The sequence below is a fragment of the Cheilinus undulatus genome, linkage group 23 (genome assembly GCF_018320785.1).
Source record: "Cheilinus undulatus linkage group 23, ASM1832078v1, whole genome shotgun sequence".
In the NCBI taxonomy this organism is placed as follows: Eukaryota; Metazoa; Chordata; class Actinopteri; order Labriformes; family Labridae; genus Cheilinus; species Cheilinus undulatus.
This window is the reverse complement of record NC_054887.1, coordinates 18,101,308-18,116,713: the sequence shown is the minus strand read 5'-3', so window position 1 is coordinate 18,116,713 and position 15,406 is coordinate 18,101,308. Positions and strand designations below refer to the sequence as shown.

The 15,406-nt window shown below is 39.2% G+C and overlaps 2 protein-coding genes across 2 annotated transcripts; both read right to left on the bottom strand.

The window, feature by feature from the left end:
* Positions 1–43: 43 nt before the first annotated feature.
* On the bottom strand, positions 44–9,672 carry copg2 (COPI coat complex subunit gamma 2). The gene is made up of 24 exons (XM_041780590.1): positions 9,552–9,672; positions 9,043–9,095; positions 8,843–8,923; positions 8,682–8,753; positions 8,447–8,526; positions 8,200–8,275; positions 7,967–8,059; positions 7,777–7,863; positions 7,516–7,673; positions 7,238–7,371; positions 7,062–7,129; positions 6,753–6,941; positions 6,532–6,627; positions 6,095–6,338; positions 5,917–5,992; positions 5,638–5,741; positions 3,799–3,924; positions 3,612–3,680; positions 3,315–3,496; positions 3,098–3,227; positions 2,817–2,914; positions 2,573–2,711; positions 2,322–2,420; positions 44–424 (listed from the first exon to the last, which is right to left on the bottom strand). The coding sequence occupies exons 1-24, from the start codon at positions 9,586–9,588 to the stop codon at positions 294–296; spliced, it is 2,622 nt and encodes an 873-aa protein (XP_041636524.1). The 5' UTR covers positions 9,589–9,672; the 3' UTR covers positions 44–293.
* A 3,362-nt stretch (positions 9,673–13,034) lies between these two features.
* Positions 13,035–14,018, bottom strand: ucn3l (urocortin 3, like). The gene is made up of 2 exons (XM_041780592.1): positions 13,879–14,018; positions 13,035–13,512 (listed from the first exon to the last, which is right to left on the bottom strand). The coding sequence occupies exon 2, from the start codon at positions 13,500–13,502 to the stop codon at positions 13,035–13,037; it is 468 nt and encodes a 155-aa protein (XP_041636526.1). The 5' UTR covers positions 13,503–13,512; positions 13,879–14,018.
* Positions 14,019–15,406: the final 1,388 nt, after the last annotated feature.

The window sequence follows — 15,406 nt, the reverse complement described above, 5'->3', positions numbered from 1 at the left end:
TTTTCTTCAAATAAAATTAGTTTTGTAAAAAAAAAATGTCTCATTGAAGTTATGCACAGTCAGAATTTATTGAAGCTTTGACGGAAAGAATATTCTTACTGTGAAGAAGACACGAGGACCATCAGACAGTATAAAGAAACACGATTCAGTTAATATACTCAGAATAATAAAATGTTTTTAGACTCATTATACATAAAGTTTTAGAGCTGTGGAGAGAATCTTGGCGCAGTTTGTTGTGCAGAGATGAACGTTTTTGTGGTTGCGTTGGCATATGTAGCAGCAGCGGGAGCATTTTAACCCACAGAGGCCAAGATGACGTCGACCACTGTCTCCTCACTGCTGCGAACCGTCACCTGCATGGTGACGCCATCAGCCAGCGCCAGGCGAGCACGAACAAGAGCGTCATGACCTCCTCGAAATACACCTGAGAAAAGAGTGACATTTAAGTTGGAAAAACATTATTTCATCAGAAAGAAGAAGAATGAATTTTTGATCCATTAAGGTGCAGTGATAAATAAAAACTAATTCACATGGGGGAGCATGTTCTAAATAGATTTTTACATGAGGTGCCACATTTAAAGAGAAACTAAACCCCTAGACCAATTTTTCAGATGAAACCAATGTACAGGTCCATCTAAAAAATAAAAACAGAACATTATGTAGAGGTTTATGTTTTCCTGAAAACTGACTTCAGTTAAACACCTGAAGCCAAAAATTACCAAAAAAAACCCAGCAGTTTTTTATAAAGATGGACTGATAAATATGTGTTTCACATGCATTAAATTTCTTTATAATGGCTGACTGGTGGATTTATGAAAAATGGGTTAAAGGTAAAGCTATTCCTGATTAAACTGTATCAATCTCTTTTTTTTGAGTCATTTTAATAGTTCTAGGGAGTTAATTAGGAAAAAAAATACCCATAATCACAAAACCTATTTTTTCCTCTGCACTTCTTTTAAATTTGATAATGTTCTGAGGGCCGGACGACAAGATCCACCAGATGATGATCACTGCTCTAGGGTGTTATTTTCAAGAGTTAAACAATGTCTTTAATGAGCTTGGGTCTTCTATGTGACTAGATATTTCTATTTCCTCATTTAAGGCAGGTAGTTAAACCAATAAACCAATGAGAGTTATCATTCATCATTCTATGATTGCTGTAAATGTAGCGCTGTTGCCCAAGATTGCACATAAATCCTGTTTTTCTTAAAATTAAGTGGATGTCAATGAACTGGTGTCCTCTACAGAACCCTTTATCATCGTTGTTAGCTTGTGGTACATCTACCTTGAATGGTTAAGACATAGCTAATAATCACATCTGAAAAGCAGCATGGACTGAATGATGTTGTGGCTGATAAGAGACAGTAGGAAGGAGGGAGTGGGCGTGGCTTATCCCCTTCCCTCACACTCCTTAGTTGAGCTTCAAAGTTAGTGATAACATCCATCTAACTGCAGTATACTTTTTCCTGAACTTCATTTCATATTTGGCTTATTTGGACTGATAATTATTCAATTACCCATTTCATTTGTAGAAGTAACACAAAATTTAAAACATGAATGTTTGCATTATTCTAGTCTTTTGATTACTCAAGGCACTTTTACACCACAAGTCACTCTAACCCTTTAACACTGATGGAGGAGGCTGCTATGTAGAGTGGCCATCAGTATTAACCACGGGTCGACCAAAAATAGTTTCTCAAAGCTGGCACTGATACCAGCTATTTGTAGTTCATGAGACCGATAAACTGTGTGCATTTATTATGACAATAAAAGTACGAAATGTGGTAAGAGTAAAACAGCATGATCAAAAGAATTGTCAACAAGAGGAATGACCCAGAGCAACACAGTAGCAGTAGGAAGCGACATCATACGCTCACTGTGAGAGTGATGGCCATGCCATTTACTGATTGATTTTATTAGGAATCGTTAAAATAAAATGCAGATAATCTGCCAAATGCCTAATATCAGCCCCAATAATATTCAAATCTCACTATTAACTAACCCATTCATACATTCACGTGCCACGATTTGGGGTTAAGTGTCTTGCCCAAGGACATATCAACATGTGACTGAAGGAGCTGGGGGATCCAACACACAACCTTCCACTTCAGAGAGGACCTGAGGCTTCACCACAGCTGCACCAATCAGTGTTGTCTTCAAGCAATTTTTTCCTCTGCAGTCCCTTTTTACATCATCCTGAAATCATGTGTTTAATTGACGAAGCTTACTTTTAAGGGCCATATCTTTAAAAGATGCTAACTGTGTGAAAAAACCCTAACAGAACACTTAAATGCCCATCCCCATCCTGATCAAACACTCACCTGCGAGGAAGAGGACGTGCGAGTTCTTGTTTTCTGGAACTTTATCTGAACGCTCACATGGCTGCATTCCCAGGAAACTGATGATGTTACCGACCGCCTCTGCAACAAAAAATGGAAACAGTAAATTAGTCAAATAACACTAGACGAGGCAGTTAGCTGCAATAATAAACAAAAGATATCAAACTTTATAACTGAGTGTGGTTTGCAAACCATTCCTGAAATAATAGGAGGAGTCTAAAATTTCAGCTCACCGTCTAGAGTCCGTACTGACGCCAGGGCAAACGTCTCCTCTTTCTCAAATTCATCTCCCACTTCTTCCCACGCTGCGCCGAAGTTTGGTTTCAGAACCTTCTGGATGTGATCTGCAACCGTCACCTCTAGATCCTCCAACTACAGAAGAATAATGAAGAATTAGCAGTGAAAAGGCAAAAATAAGATTAGTATAATGATGAAATCAGAACAGTTTTTGTTGATGGATGAGCTGTGATTACTTACCACGTATTCATCGTCATAGCCGTCATCGTCAGGCTCTCCTGTGTTCGGATCGCAGTCTCTGACCAGATACTTCATAGTACAACTGAACGTACATGACACTGTGGATAGGTAGGACATACTTTTCTTAAGTCTTTTACAATCTCTTACAATTTCTGGAAGGACTAGTATTTTCAAACTTTTGTGTCTCTACTCTGGTCACTTTAAACAATCTGTTTCCTCTATGTTGTTTAGTGACTTTGTTAAGGCTGTTGGATCTAATCATGACTGCATGTTGTTCCTACCAGCGGTGGGGTCGTCATCAGGCAGGTGGACCAGCGTGTAGCAGGAACCGGGCTGACTGTAGGGGAGACTGGGGGCGGGGATGTAGTGTACTACCTCATAGGCCTCTGACGGCTCCATCTGGACAACAACCTGAGGATAAAAGCAACAATATACGTTCAAAACTCAAAATCCAATCTCAGAAAGTGAAATATCAACCATAAATCTCCACTTCTGTACCTTCTGTAGGAGCTGGTCATTCAGGGTGTTCGTGCAGTCAAACTGGAACACCATGTGCCGGGCGAAGGTGTGTTTGACGCAGCGTACCACGTACTCCGTCTCAGCCTCCGTCAGCTGCACCGGCTCGGAGGATTTGAAGAGCGGGCCGAGATTTTGGAACTCTGGGATCGCCGCAAGTTGCTCTGTCAGGACAGAGATAAAAGCAGACTGACTGTTTATAACACTTCTTCAGTCCTGAGTGAGGAGGCGAATATCACTGCCTCAATATTAGCATCAACAGGTTGTTCACAGTCTTACCCTGGTAGATGTCCTGGCGTGAAGGGGCCAACTTTTCTGGAAGTTTGCTCGTAGCAACAGGGGCGATTTCTACAAAGAAGAGCAAACATTAACAGACATTTCTAAATGCTTAATCCCTTCTGATTGTGGATCACAAAAATTAAGGGGAAATCACGTGTCAATTAGCAAATAGCAGTTGAACTGTTACCTGTTTTCTGCTCTGTGATTGGAGTGGTGGCCAGAGGGACGCTCTTCATATCGAAAGGTTTCTCTGAGGGCTCCAGAGTGTACTGGTGGAGGGACTTCTCCAGGCCAGGGATGGAAACAGACAGACCTGAGGGGAAAACACAGAGGAGGAGCTGTTAGCATTATTAAAAAGTTCTCTACCCATGAGGTCCCTAGCTCACAGGAGAATACAGAAAACAACGTATAGACAGCTTGTTTTTTCTGCCTGCACAGGGTTGAATAGCTGTGCATTTGCTTTTTAACTGACTAGATGCTCTGTAGGTTCCCTTGTGTGTTTTCCTATCTGGGCTGATCTGATCTGGCAGTTGGCTCCACTGAAAATAGACTCAGAATGGATCTCAAGCAGAGCAGAGTGGAGTGATGTCTCTGGCATGCACCAGAGACCAAGATATTAACTAGAAAGAGAGGAATCTGCTCTGAAGTGCATATGGTTGATGAAGTGCTGCGAAGATGGACTGTGTGGGGTTAACAGTGGACCCTTTGTTGAATGCAAGAAAGCATTTAGGCTCCACATCTTGCACTATAATTGCACACTTGCACACCTTCACATTGCAATCTAGCATGTTTACAAAAATCTGCAAAATTAAATTTGGCATTGTTGAATGGGTTCTGATTGTACTGAATCCAACTACTGAGATTATTCTCATAATTTATTATTAGTTCCGTGGACATTGCATCTGCCTACAACATAGCAATCATTTCTGCTGTTAGAATTTCTGAGATAATTGTACAGAATGTCCCTTTAAGGTTTAGTAATTTGCTTTAAATGTTTGGAGAAACTACTATGACATTTTCAGAATTTTTCATAGAAATTTAAGTAAAAAGTTTTTTTACATTTTGCTTCCAAATTTTGGAGGCACATTGGCTAAGACATTTTTTTCATTTTCAAGAGAATTTGGAAAATTTCAGGCATTTTTAAGGAAATTTGGAAAATGGATTTTTAATCCATTTAACAAAAAATTTGACTTGAATTCTGGGAGAGAATTTGCTTTGATTTTTTAAAAGAAATTTTCATGGAAATTTGGGACAATTATTTGTAAATTTCAGGGACTTTGTTTGGATGTTTGGGGTATTTTTGAAACATTTTTAAGGAATCTGGGGGAATGCATTTCTAAATTCTGTGAAGTTTGGGGGAATTTGCTACAAAATTTCCATGAATTTACATGGAATTCTGGGGAGTTTTTTATTTGCATGTTTGGGCTTATTGACAAACTTTCACTGGAACTTTTGGGGAATATTTCAAAAATTGTTGTTGTACTCAATGGGATATTTTGAAAATATTTTTAGGAATTTTAGCTGAAATTTTAGGCAATTTCTATGAAATTTTAGAAAATGTCCAAGGAATTCAGAACTTCTAGCAAAAAATTTTGTTCATGCTTGGTCTTTCCAAGTCGTTGTGGTCCATCATGAAAATGATACGTAAAATGAATCCCCCATCCATCTCTCAATGACTGACACCATTTCTGACTGACTAAAGACTAACAACAACTGTCTGGCACTCAGTTAAAGCATCTACTGGATTTTCTGCAGAAACACGACCTTCAGGAGATTTGTCATCAGCATTTTTGATCAAATCTAAGTCTCGTTCAAAGACTGGGCTGAGCTTTTAGACTTTTCAGATCCTACTTATCCCAAATGAGTGGGAGAAATGACAAATGCATTCAAACAAAAGTTCGGGTCTCAGGATTGTTAAGGGCTGGTCTTGCTGTTTAACAGCTGCCTTGTGTATTGTTATATTGTGTGCTCCTGCTGCATAACAGGAACATGTAATCTGTATAAACAAAATCTAAATTGTATTCACCATTGAAGATGTAGGCAGCATTCAGAGCCTTCTGCTTCTGCTGCAACACGTTCATGTAGAAAGTAGCTCTGTCACGCACTTCATCATCACTGTCCATCATGCACCTGTGAGAAAATAAACATGGTAATGTAATAAATCGTCATATATTTAACATTTATATATAGTAAGGACCATAGTTTAGGAGTATTATTATCATTCATATTTCCTGCTATTTGCTACAGAAAGATGAAAACTGGAAAAAAACCTAGGGAAAAAAAAATTAAGGAATGTCATTATTACCTCTGCATGAGGACCAGGACGCTCGGCAGCAGATCATCATTCTGAGCTCCAAATTTAGCCAAAGCGCTGACTGCAGCTGAGGAGAAAACATATCAAAGATGGTGTCAATTTTAATCAACAAACTGAATGAATGGATGAATTTCCTTTAAAAAAGTCAAACTATCATGCTCCATCTTACCTGCACGGACAGCCTCGCTCTCCAGCACCACACGGTTGAAGATGAAGCGGATGTACTTGGAGGGCTGGGGGGTGCGTGGACCCTCTTTGCCCAGCAGGTGTAAGATCTTTGTTGCCAACACCGTGTGCTCGCAGTCCTCAATGAACTCACACAGGTGGGCCAGACCGGTCTCCTTACTTTCTGGGTTCTCCTCGATGATGCTGATGATGCAGTCCACAATGGCACGCTTGTACTCAAAACCACCCTGAAAGGAGTCAGGAGGGAAGTCAGTCTCTGTGACTCAAAACATTAACCACTATGCTAGATACACTGAAACGATGTAGTATACAGAGAAGCATGCAAGATACAAAAACGGCTACGTTGAAGACGTTCACAGACAGGTAAGGCAAAGACCAAACTGGAAAAGATCGTCTGTGAATTGTTAGCAACCGACTTACATCATCTCTGAGCATGTTGGACAAGAAGTTCATCATGACGCTGTGCTTCCTGGGATACTTCTGGCACAGAGCGCTGATGGCCTGCACCACCACAACCTGCAGTAAACAAGCAAAGGGGAGAAAATTAGCTCAACATGGATCATGGATGGTGAACAAAACTTTGACTCGTAACATGATTTAGTTCTCCTTCAAACATAAAATACTGAAAACAAGTGTTAGACCTTGAACTCGTCTGAGATCTCTGAGACAAATGAGGAGATCTGCTTCATGAGGCGGTCCACACTGCTCTCACTGCCGGTCTTCAGCAGAGTGGTGATGGCCAGAGTGGCAATGCTGCGGTTTGAGTCAGTGATCAGGTTTTCCAGGTCCAAGTTGCATGCAGTCACAGCTGACGGGTGCTTCATGGCAACCTGATGAACCCAGGGGTGATATCATTTAACTCATCAGATCATTTGATATCTTTTAAACAACCATTTTAGAATTTCGATTTAAAATGCAGTGTAAAGGTAGGATGGAGGGGAAGGCTTTACCTTGTTGAGGGTCCTGACTGCAGCGTATCTCAAAGCTGCTTTGGGGGAGCTGCAGAAAAGCTGCAACACTACAGAAAGACCAAAAAAATCCAATTCAAGCACACTGTTACAGACCAATTAGAAGCTCATTGACATAATCAGTCAACTAAGAAAGGAAAAGGTGAATAGTTACTGACCTGACACAGCAGGAGCCAGCTCCCTGGCAGTACAGTTGGGCATGTGGACAATGGCAGAGGCAGCTTCATAGACCACCATCTCATTCTTATTCCTCAGGCAGCTCTCGATGAAGTCAAACAAAGGGCTGTCATGACTGAAAACAGAAGAATACCATGACATAAACCAAGAAAAGCTTGAAAAACCATGCAGTTTGCTTCATGTATGATAATTCATCAGCTGTTCTATCCAGACGTCCTCATGAGACATTGCATGGTTAGTTTCCTGCAGGTTGACTCACCCTGCTTCAGTCTCATCCAGCAGTTTACTTGCAATCCTGATCAGCATGCAGTAGGCGAAGGGAGACTTGAGACCAGACTTGGTGAACTTGTTGAGCATCTTGGTGACAGCCAAACGGTCGTTCTTCCTGAGGTGATACAGCAGGCCCAAAGCATGGTACTAAAAGACAGGACACACATTTAAAAACATGTTTACAACCCCATCAATGACAGCTACACATACAATAGACGGTTTGAGAGGACGTGCATTGCTCACTACCAACCTGGACCATGATGTTGTCACTAGAAGCAGCCTCCTGAGCCTCATTCACCCAACGCTTTACCACATCATAGCTCATCTTCACCATGTGCTGAGCACAAAAACAGAGTGGACTTCATTAAAAAAAAAGACTGAACCTAGGGGGGTGTAGAGGGCTTAATCTCAAAATACCAGGACAGTGATGCTCCTCTTACCAGTGAAGAGACCAGGGCTGAGCTAGAAACACTTGGGACCTTGTCAACAATAGCCTGCTTCATGTATCTCTCTATGGCCTGCAGCATGGTGGTCTGTGGAAGCGACAAGGAAAATTCAACACACAACATGATATAATGTATAATAAATGTTCTCTTTCATATACGAGATGGTTGGGTCACGGAAAAGCTGGAGAGATGATACAAGGGAAAAGATCAGGCAAAGTAACACTCACATCAGTGATCCTGCAGAGGGCTCTGATAGCAGGTCCTCGGTACACATCCTCCTTCCCTGTCATGTCTTTGGTCAGGCTGCAAAACATGACACAAAAAACAACTGAACAGAAAGCCAACATTTTTAAGTCATTTTACTCCCTTATGAATAAAACAGCCTGTTATATCCAGATCAATGATAAAAGAGGAAAAAACAGATTAATAAAAGTGCTTCAGTGTTTTTATACTGAATATAACAAATAAGCAGACCTGCTAGTGACAATGATGACATCCTCAGAGATGTTGGCCATTTCTTTGATGGTCAGGTAGCACATCCTCCTCAGTGTTTGCTGAAAGAGAAAGTAAGTGAACAAACTAGGAATCATTTTTACACCTTTTAGAACAATGTGATAGTATGCATCCTGAACTGAGAACTCAAACTGGTTATTTTATACATTTACAAAGCTAAAGCTTAAATATAAACGACGAAATGACTGAATCTTACATCATTGGACTGAAAGAGCCTTGTCATGGCAAAGAAGGCCTCTGTAGCCTCTGTAGTCCCAAAATGCTCCCCCTAAACAAACAAATGAATGTCAATAGGACAGAGAACAATTTGATGGATGCTATTTCTAAAATGGATTATTTCTTATTGCAGGTTTGTACCTGGTTGAGGAGGTAGATGATCTTGGTAAGAATATGGAGGCATCTTCTTGGGTTGATTGGGGTCTCGTTAAAGATACGTGCCTGTAATGAAGAAAGGATACCTCATTCGGATGTGCATGGCTAGGGCATAGTTCTTCGGGCTCATCCTTTTCCTCAAGAAAGTACTGCACATTTAAAGCAACATAAAGGGCAGACTTTACCTCCTGAAGCACAGCGCTCTTCTCAAGGTGCTGGAAAGGGTTTGAGCCACTTCCTGAACATCAAAACAGACATTTCAATAGGTCAAATGTGCAATTAAAACCCTAGATTTATTAAAGAGCAACCCACGTAAATGACACACAGTGGATGACAGTTCATGCTCCGCACGTCCATCTGAATATTTGTTGAGAAAATGCAAAGCTAACTCGACAAAATAAAGCTGACACTGTCATGTTGGCAATGCTAACGCTACAATAAGCATGCGCGTCTGCTACCTCTGTCATATCTGTTATTGACAATACCGTTTAAAAGTAGTTATGATATGCAAACCTTAGTAACAACTGTACAATAAATAATAATGATAAATTAACCCGATAGGTATCTTTAACTTTAGTTCGTCGGCTAACAGCCTGGCTAACCCGTATTAGCTTCCATTGCATCTATTTTCCCGTCATCCTCGCGACAATTTTCATTGTTTTTAAATTCAGTGTAATGAAGTTTACAATCTTACCAGACTCCTCGTCCTTTTTATCGAACTTTTTAATCATTTTATCGGAATGAAGCTGACGGACGAGGGCAAAAAGATGCTCCCAGCCTCGGTCAGAATAGGTGCTACTTCCACGTATCCAAAATGAAACACACTTCCGGTTCAAACGTCCACGTTAACGGAATATACGTCAGGATTTTTGTGCGTAGTGGCCCGAAGGGGGGCGCTGCTGTCCCGCAAAATAAAAGTATAACTAAAAGAAAGTATTTCAAACACTTTAATAGGAAGAAAGAGCATGTTTATCTTTCGAAGTTTAAAGGGATTTAAATTTATATATATATATATATATATATATATATATATATATATATATATATATAATTTTTCAAGAAGAAAACAAGGTTCCAAAGCGTTCCCTTTTCACCTAACGCCTTAGTTAGCGTGCTTTTTATATCTATTTTGCGCCTATACTAGGTCTAGTCTAAAAGACACATTATATATATATGTATATATATATATATATATATATATATATAATTTTTCAAGAAGAAAACAAGGTTCCAAAGCGTTCCCTTTTCACCTAACGCCTTAGTTAGCGTGCTTTTTATATCTATTTTGCGCCTATACTAGGTCTAGTCTAAAAGACACATTATATATATATGTATATATATATATATATATATATATATATATATATATAATTCTTATTATTATTTTCAAGTTACCCTGGATTATCAGTGGCCTATATTCTATTGAAATGCAGTCTTGTGATGAAATATATGTAAATGCTTTGGGAAATTAAGGAAAAGTTAAAGCACAGGATCAGCAGTGCCTAGAGCTGTTTCTTTTACACCTGCAAAGCTGGCACATAAACTAAGGTGTAATTATATATATGGCGTTATGGTGTATATGGTGTTATTATTATATATGGCCACGAGATGACGGCATTGCGTTGTCTAGACTCAGGTAGATGAACTACAGAATAGTTCCCTTAAACTAAACTGCTGTTAAAAAGGGTTTCATGTGGTTTATTACCATACCACAATTATAATTACTTGGCATAATATTTAGTCTCTTAAGCTGTGATATTTCTGAGTCCTGAATAAACAAAACTAAATAAAACCAAAACTTGTTTATTCAGTGATCATAATTAGGCTTGTCATTATTATTTGTGTTGATCAGATTAATTAAGGTCCATAATTAGTGCAGTATTTTTTTTTTAAGTCGTGATTAGTCACATGATTTATTGTCCTTTTCAGCACACTTTGGTAAAGCCACATCAGTGTCTCCTTGCAGCCATGTAAAACACAGCGCATTCAGAGAGTATTCAGACCCTCTTCACCTTTTTTCAGTTTTGTTATGTTGCAGCCTGATGCAGTGGCCCCTGTAACTCTCAAATGTAGAACTTTGGCTCAACCAGGGCTCTTCCAAGAGGTGGTCGCCCAGCCAAACTGTGCAATCGGGTGATATGGGCCTTAGTAAGAGAGGTGACCAAGAGCGTGATGGTCACTCTGATTGAGCTCCAGAGATCCTGTGTGGAGACCAGACAAAGTTCCAGAAGGACAACCATCAGTGGGGCCCTCCACAGATCTGGGCTTATGGTAGAGTGGCTAGACTGAGCCTCTCATCAGTGCAAACACGTGAAATCTCACTTGGAGTTTTCAAAACTGTCTAAAAGATTGAGAGAAATGGGAAGTACCCAAGCAAAATTTCAAGTGTTTTTGCAAAGGACTTGAATACTTGTGTAAATGGTGTATTTCAGTTTTTTGTGTAAAAAATTAGCAAAAATGTCTTAAATTCTGTTTTCTCTTTGTTATGATGGGGTATTGAGTGTAGATGAATGAGATTTTTTTTTTCGACTGTAGTACAAGGCTGCGACATAGGAAAATACAAAAATGAAGGGGATTTGAATACTCTAAGTCAATCACTGCTCTTCAATGTCTCATTTCACTTTTAAAAACTCAGACAGCTCAGTGGACAAGTCAAAGTCATTTGCACCCTCTGTTATAAAACACTTACCTTTAAACTGTCGCCTAATTTCCTTTTCAATCCATAACAAGTTCTTTTTTTTCTTTACCATGGTTAAGTTCATGTTAAAATCTCGATCTACCGATAAAAGCGGGCCTGTATCCAGGAGGGAAATCAGTTGCTCTTAGTTTGAGACAGCAGAAAAATCTAAACTGACAGAAAAGTAATTTAAAATGCAGAATAGTGGAATTACAAATATGATTAAAAAAAAGTGATTTCTGTTAAAAAGTGTGAGGCTTCTATATCAGAGTGTATAAATGGTAGCACCTCAATGAAACTACTATTGATATTTGAGTTAGTTTTCTATTTCTTATCATACATCCAAAAATTTCACCTCTTCTGTGTGTATGCATTGAACTAGAGAAAAGTGATTTAAATTTAACAGTGTGACAATGTAAAAGAGCTGTAAATAAAGAAATAGTCAATAAATTCCATTCAAAATTTGGTGGAATAAAAAGGGCAAATACTTTTGTTACTTCTGCTTTATTTGAGGAAAAATAATCCTTTATTTGAAGTATAAAAATAACAGACATCTGATGAACAATTACAATCCCATGCATTAGCATTTACTGCATTTCATGATATCACTGTTGATTTTCAGTATGTTAGAGTTCCCGTTTCCACTGTGGACGTTTCACACTCAAATCTGGAATCATTAGAGACTTCCATGTAAACCTCTGAACAGAAAACTACCTCGTCTATAACTAAATAAAGCACCAAAGAGAAAACAGTATGAATATGCATTAGAAGTACAAAAGATTTCATTGGTCTTATGCAAAGAACCATAAAAACTAAAATTACAGCTGCTATATCCTTGTTGTTAGTCAGAGATTTAAGATTTGATGACTTTGGGAGCACAACAGGGCACGGATCCTTCATTATACTGAAAAGAAAACATAAGAGATGGTATTTACTGAGACAAATCCTTCATCACTGCCCATATAACAAGGGAAATCTTCTTTTATATGTCAAATTGGCGTTCAAACATGTCTTATAGTCATATTAATTTTCTTTGACATACTATTATCATTTTAAGATGTACCACAACATTTTAAGTGCATGAAACACGTGTATTATACTCTCATACAAAGGCATGGTAACACTTTAAAATGCACAGTAACATTAAATCTCACAGCTGAATTTAATTGGTGATCATACTGTAACACTGGGAGTTTTCTGTCAGTTGATACTGTTTTCACAAAGAAAACTATCAGCCAAATTATTTTCTTCGTTTGAAAATGCTACTGAAAGTAGAAGATTCAGTTTATAGCATAAAAGCAAATTAAACGGTTGTATTGTGTGAGACAGGGGATCTTGATTTCAGGGGTCTTCCATATTAGGGCAATAAATTATCCACACTAAAACACTCCTAACCTGCAGAAACAAACCAAAACCGCTACTTTAAAGAGAATTAAAAGTAACGAGGCCAACACTGGTCATGGCTGTCTGTTCAATCTCAGTTGTCCATCACTAGTTTGTTCACTTTCTCCGTCCGATTTGAGCCAGAAGACGCGCGTTCTCCGCCGCTTTTGCGCGCAGGTTTTTGGCTTTGGCCACGTCAAAGAGCACGTTCATGATGTTGGTGGGGACATCCAGGGACAGGGTCAGCCTGCTCCTCCGGTCCCCTTTGCTGCTGTTCCGGAGCATCTGCCCTCTGAGCTTGGTCCGGCTCATGAAGCGGTAATTTGCGGGGTTTGAAGTCCTTTTTTCCCGGCTGGACTCCAGAGAAGAGGAGGAGGAGGTGAGATACTCCGCGGACTGCAGCAGAGACCCCCAGCCGTCCACGGGGGAGAAAACTCGAGGCTCGTCCTCATCGCTCCGGACCCCGAGGGGCAGCCGGTCGTCGCACAGGAGGTCTGATCGGGTTTGGGAAAGGCGGAGGCACAGGCTGGAGGTCGGTGTGCAGAGGACCGAGAGCAGCAGGAGAGTCTTCAGGGAGGACAGCATGCTGTGTCCTCTGGGACCAACATAGAGGGAGAAAAGGGACAATACATATCATTCTTTATGGTTGTTTGGAGTTTAAATATTAAAATTAGTGACAAAAAGGGGTTAAAATAGTGCTCGTTTCTAGCTAAATCTGCTCCAAAAGTGCAATTTTTCTAAACGAAACGCGTTAATTTACGCTTAAGTGGGACAAAAAAAGTCAAAATGTTCTTATAAAATATGTTTTAGAGGTCTCAGATGTAACTTTGTGACATATAGTCTGGAGAAAGTTGATTGTGCGTCAAAAAGCCTTTGTATCAGATCATAAATGTCTATTATGTATCGTAAGGATGGGATTTCAAGTGACAAAAATGTAAACAATAATGTTCGCACAACTTACCAATCACGTCCTGTTATAGAGGAAAGAAACTAGAGTGTTCAACCAAAACGTAACTCTGTCAAAGACAAAAAGAAGGTCCTCACATTTAAAAAAATGTGATAAGAAATCCAGATAAAGTGTACGGAGGTCAGCAGCGCGCGCTGTCCCACCAGTAAACTGTCTCGCGCGTCCATTCACGACGCATTCATTTAGTAGGAGCCATATAACCGCGGAGTTATACGACAGCAACTACGTCACCCCGTTGACAATTAAGTATTTCTGTCAAGTATCTTATTGGATGTTGTGCCGTGATGTAGCGCGAGTTATTCAAGAGAAAGTTAGAAAATGTGACCTCCTGTTGGTGAACACGAGGAGTCACGACAGAAAAGAAAAACTAGCTGCATCCTGTGCTACCGGAGACTTTAAGGCTCGTCTTGAAGATAGATGAAAAGTTTTATACTTAACCTTTTAGTTGATTTAGCCCAATGTGAGCTTATTGAAGACATTCTGACCTAACGCCATGCTGCTGATGAAGGCAGCATATGCCATTGCTTCTTTCAGCACCACGGAGAGTTCCCGTATTCAGCACCAGGGACAGCTCCATTCTCAAAACCAATGTCAAACACTACTTTAAATAAACAAAGGGATGAAAATTCTTCATTTTTATCCATTATCATCATGTAGTCATTGGATATATTTTCCCCATCAAATATTATATATATTTTTTTTAAATAAAATGCACAATTTTCCAACATTTAAAATATAACAATCTAGTGTTTTATTCAGTTATAAATGATAGTAAATTGGGGGGAAACACTCATAAAAGCCCATCCTAATTTAAAGCCAGTTCCCTTTTATTTGCATTGTGTTTCCACTCCTTTTGAAAAATAAACTAAACACTAAATAAACAAACAAACTAAATAAAATAAACACCTTAAGTCACAGGCAGGAACTCTTAATCAGTGGATAACTTCACTCATGTTGCAAATATGTCTTACATCAAAAACAACAACAATCAAACAGAAACATGAGCAAAATACTAACAGCAGTAATCAGCTGTTTTGGGATGTGATGTGAAATCATTCTTTCATTGTATTGTGTAGTCATCAAAGGTGAAAAAAGTCAATAGTATTGTACTGAAGTAAATGTACAGTCACTCTGGTTAAAAGTTTCTTAAGTAGAAGTAAAATCACTGATTTCAAAATATACTCAAAAAAATACAAGCACCCAAAAAACTACTCAATTACAGTAATTTGAGTAAATGTATTTAGTTACTTTTCACCCCTGCATACAAGCAGCAAATAGTAGTCAAAAGTATAAATCAACATTATTTTTTTACCCCACCAACTCAACTTGTTGCATACTTTGAATGAAGCTTAGCGTGAGTTCAAGCAGGAAGACTGTTTGATTTCTTGTCATCCTTTCATTCATTAAAAATCCTGTGTCTCTCTTTCCCTCTGTATTCCTGCTTTGGTAATCTCATTCTGCCACAACCTCTAATCATCTTGTTGCTGCAATATCTTAAAATCTGTTCTCCTCTTCTCTGCAG

Coding starts and splice junctions, on each gene's coding strand:
- copg2 (XM_041780590.1), bottom strand. CDS start 9,588: ATGATTAAAAAGTTCGATAAAAAGGACGAGGAGTCTG. Junction 8,060..8,199: donor CCCTCTGCAGGATCACTGAT/GTGAGTGTTACT, acceptor TCGCTTCCACAG/ACCACCATGCTGCAGGCCAT. Junction 6,628..6,752: donor AGATCTCAGACGAGTTCAAG/GTCTAACACTTG, acceptor TGTTTACTGCAG/GTTGTGGTGGTGCAGGCCAT.
- ucn3l (XM_041780592.1), bottom strand. CDS start 13,502: ATGCTGTCCTCCCTGAAGACTCTCCTGCTGCTCTCGGTCCTCTGCACA.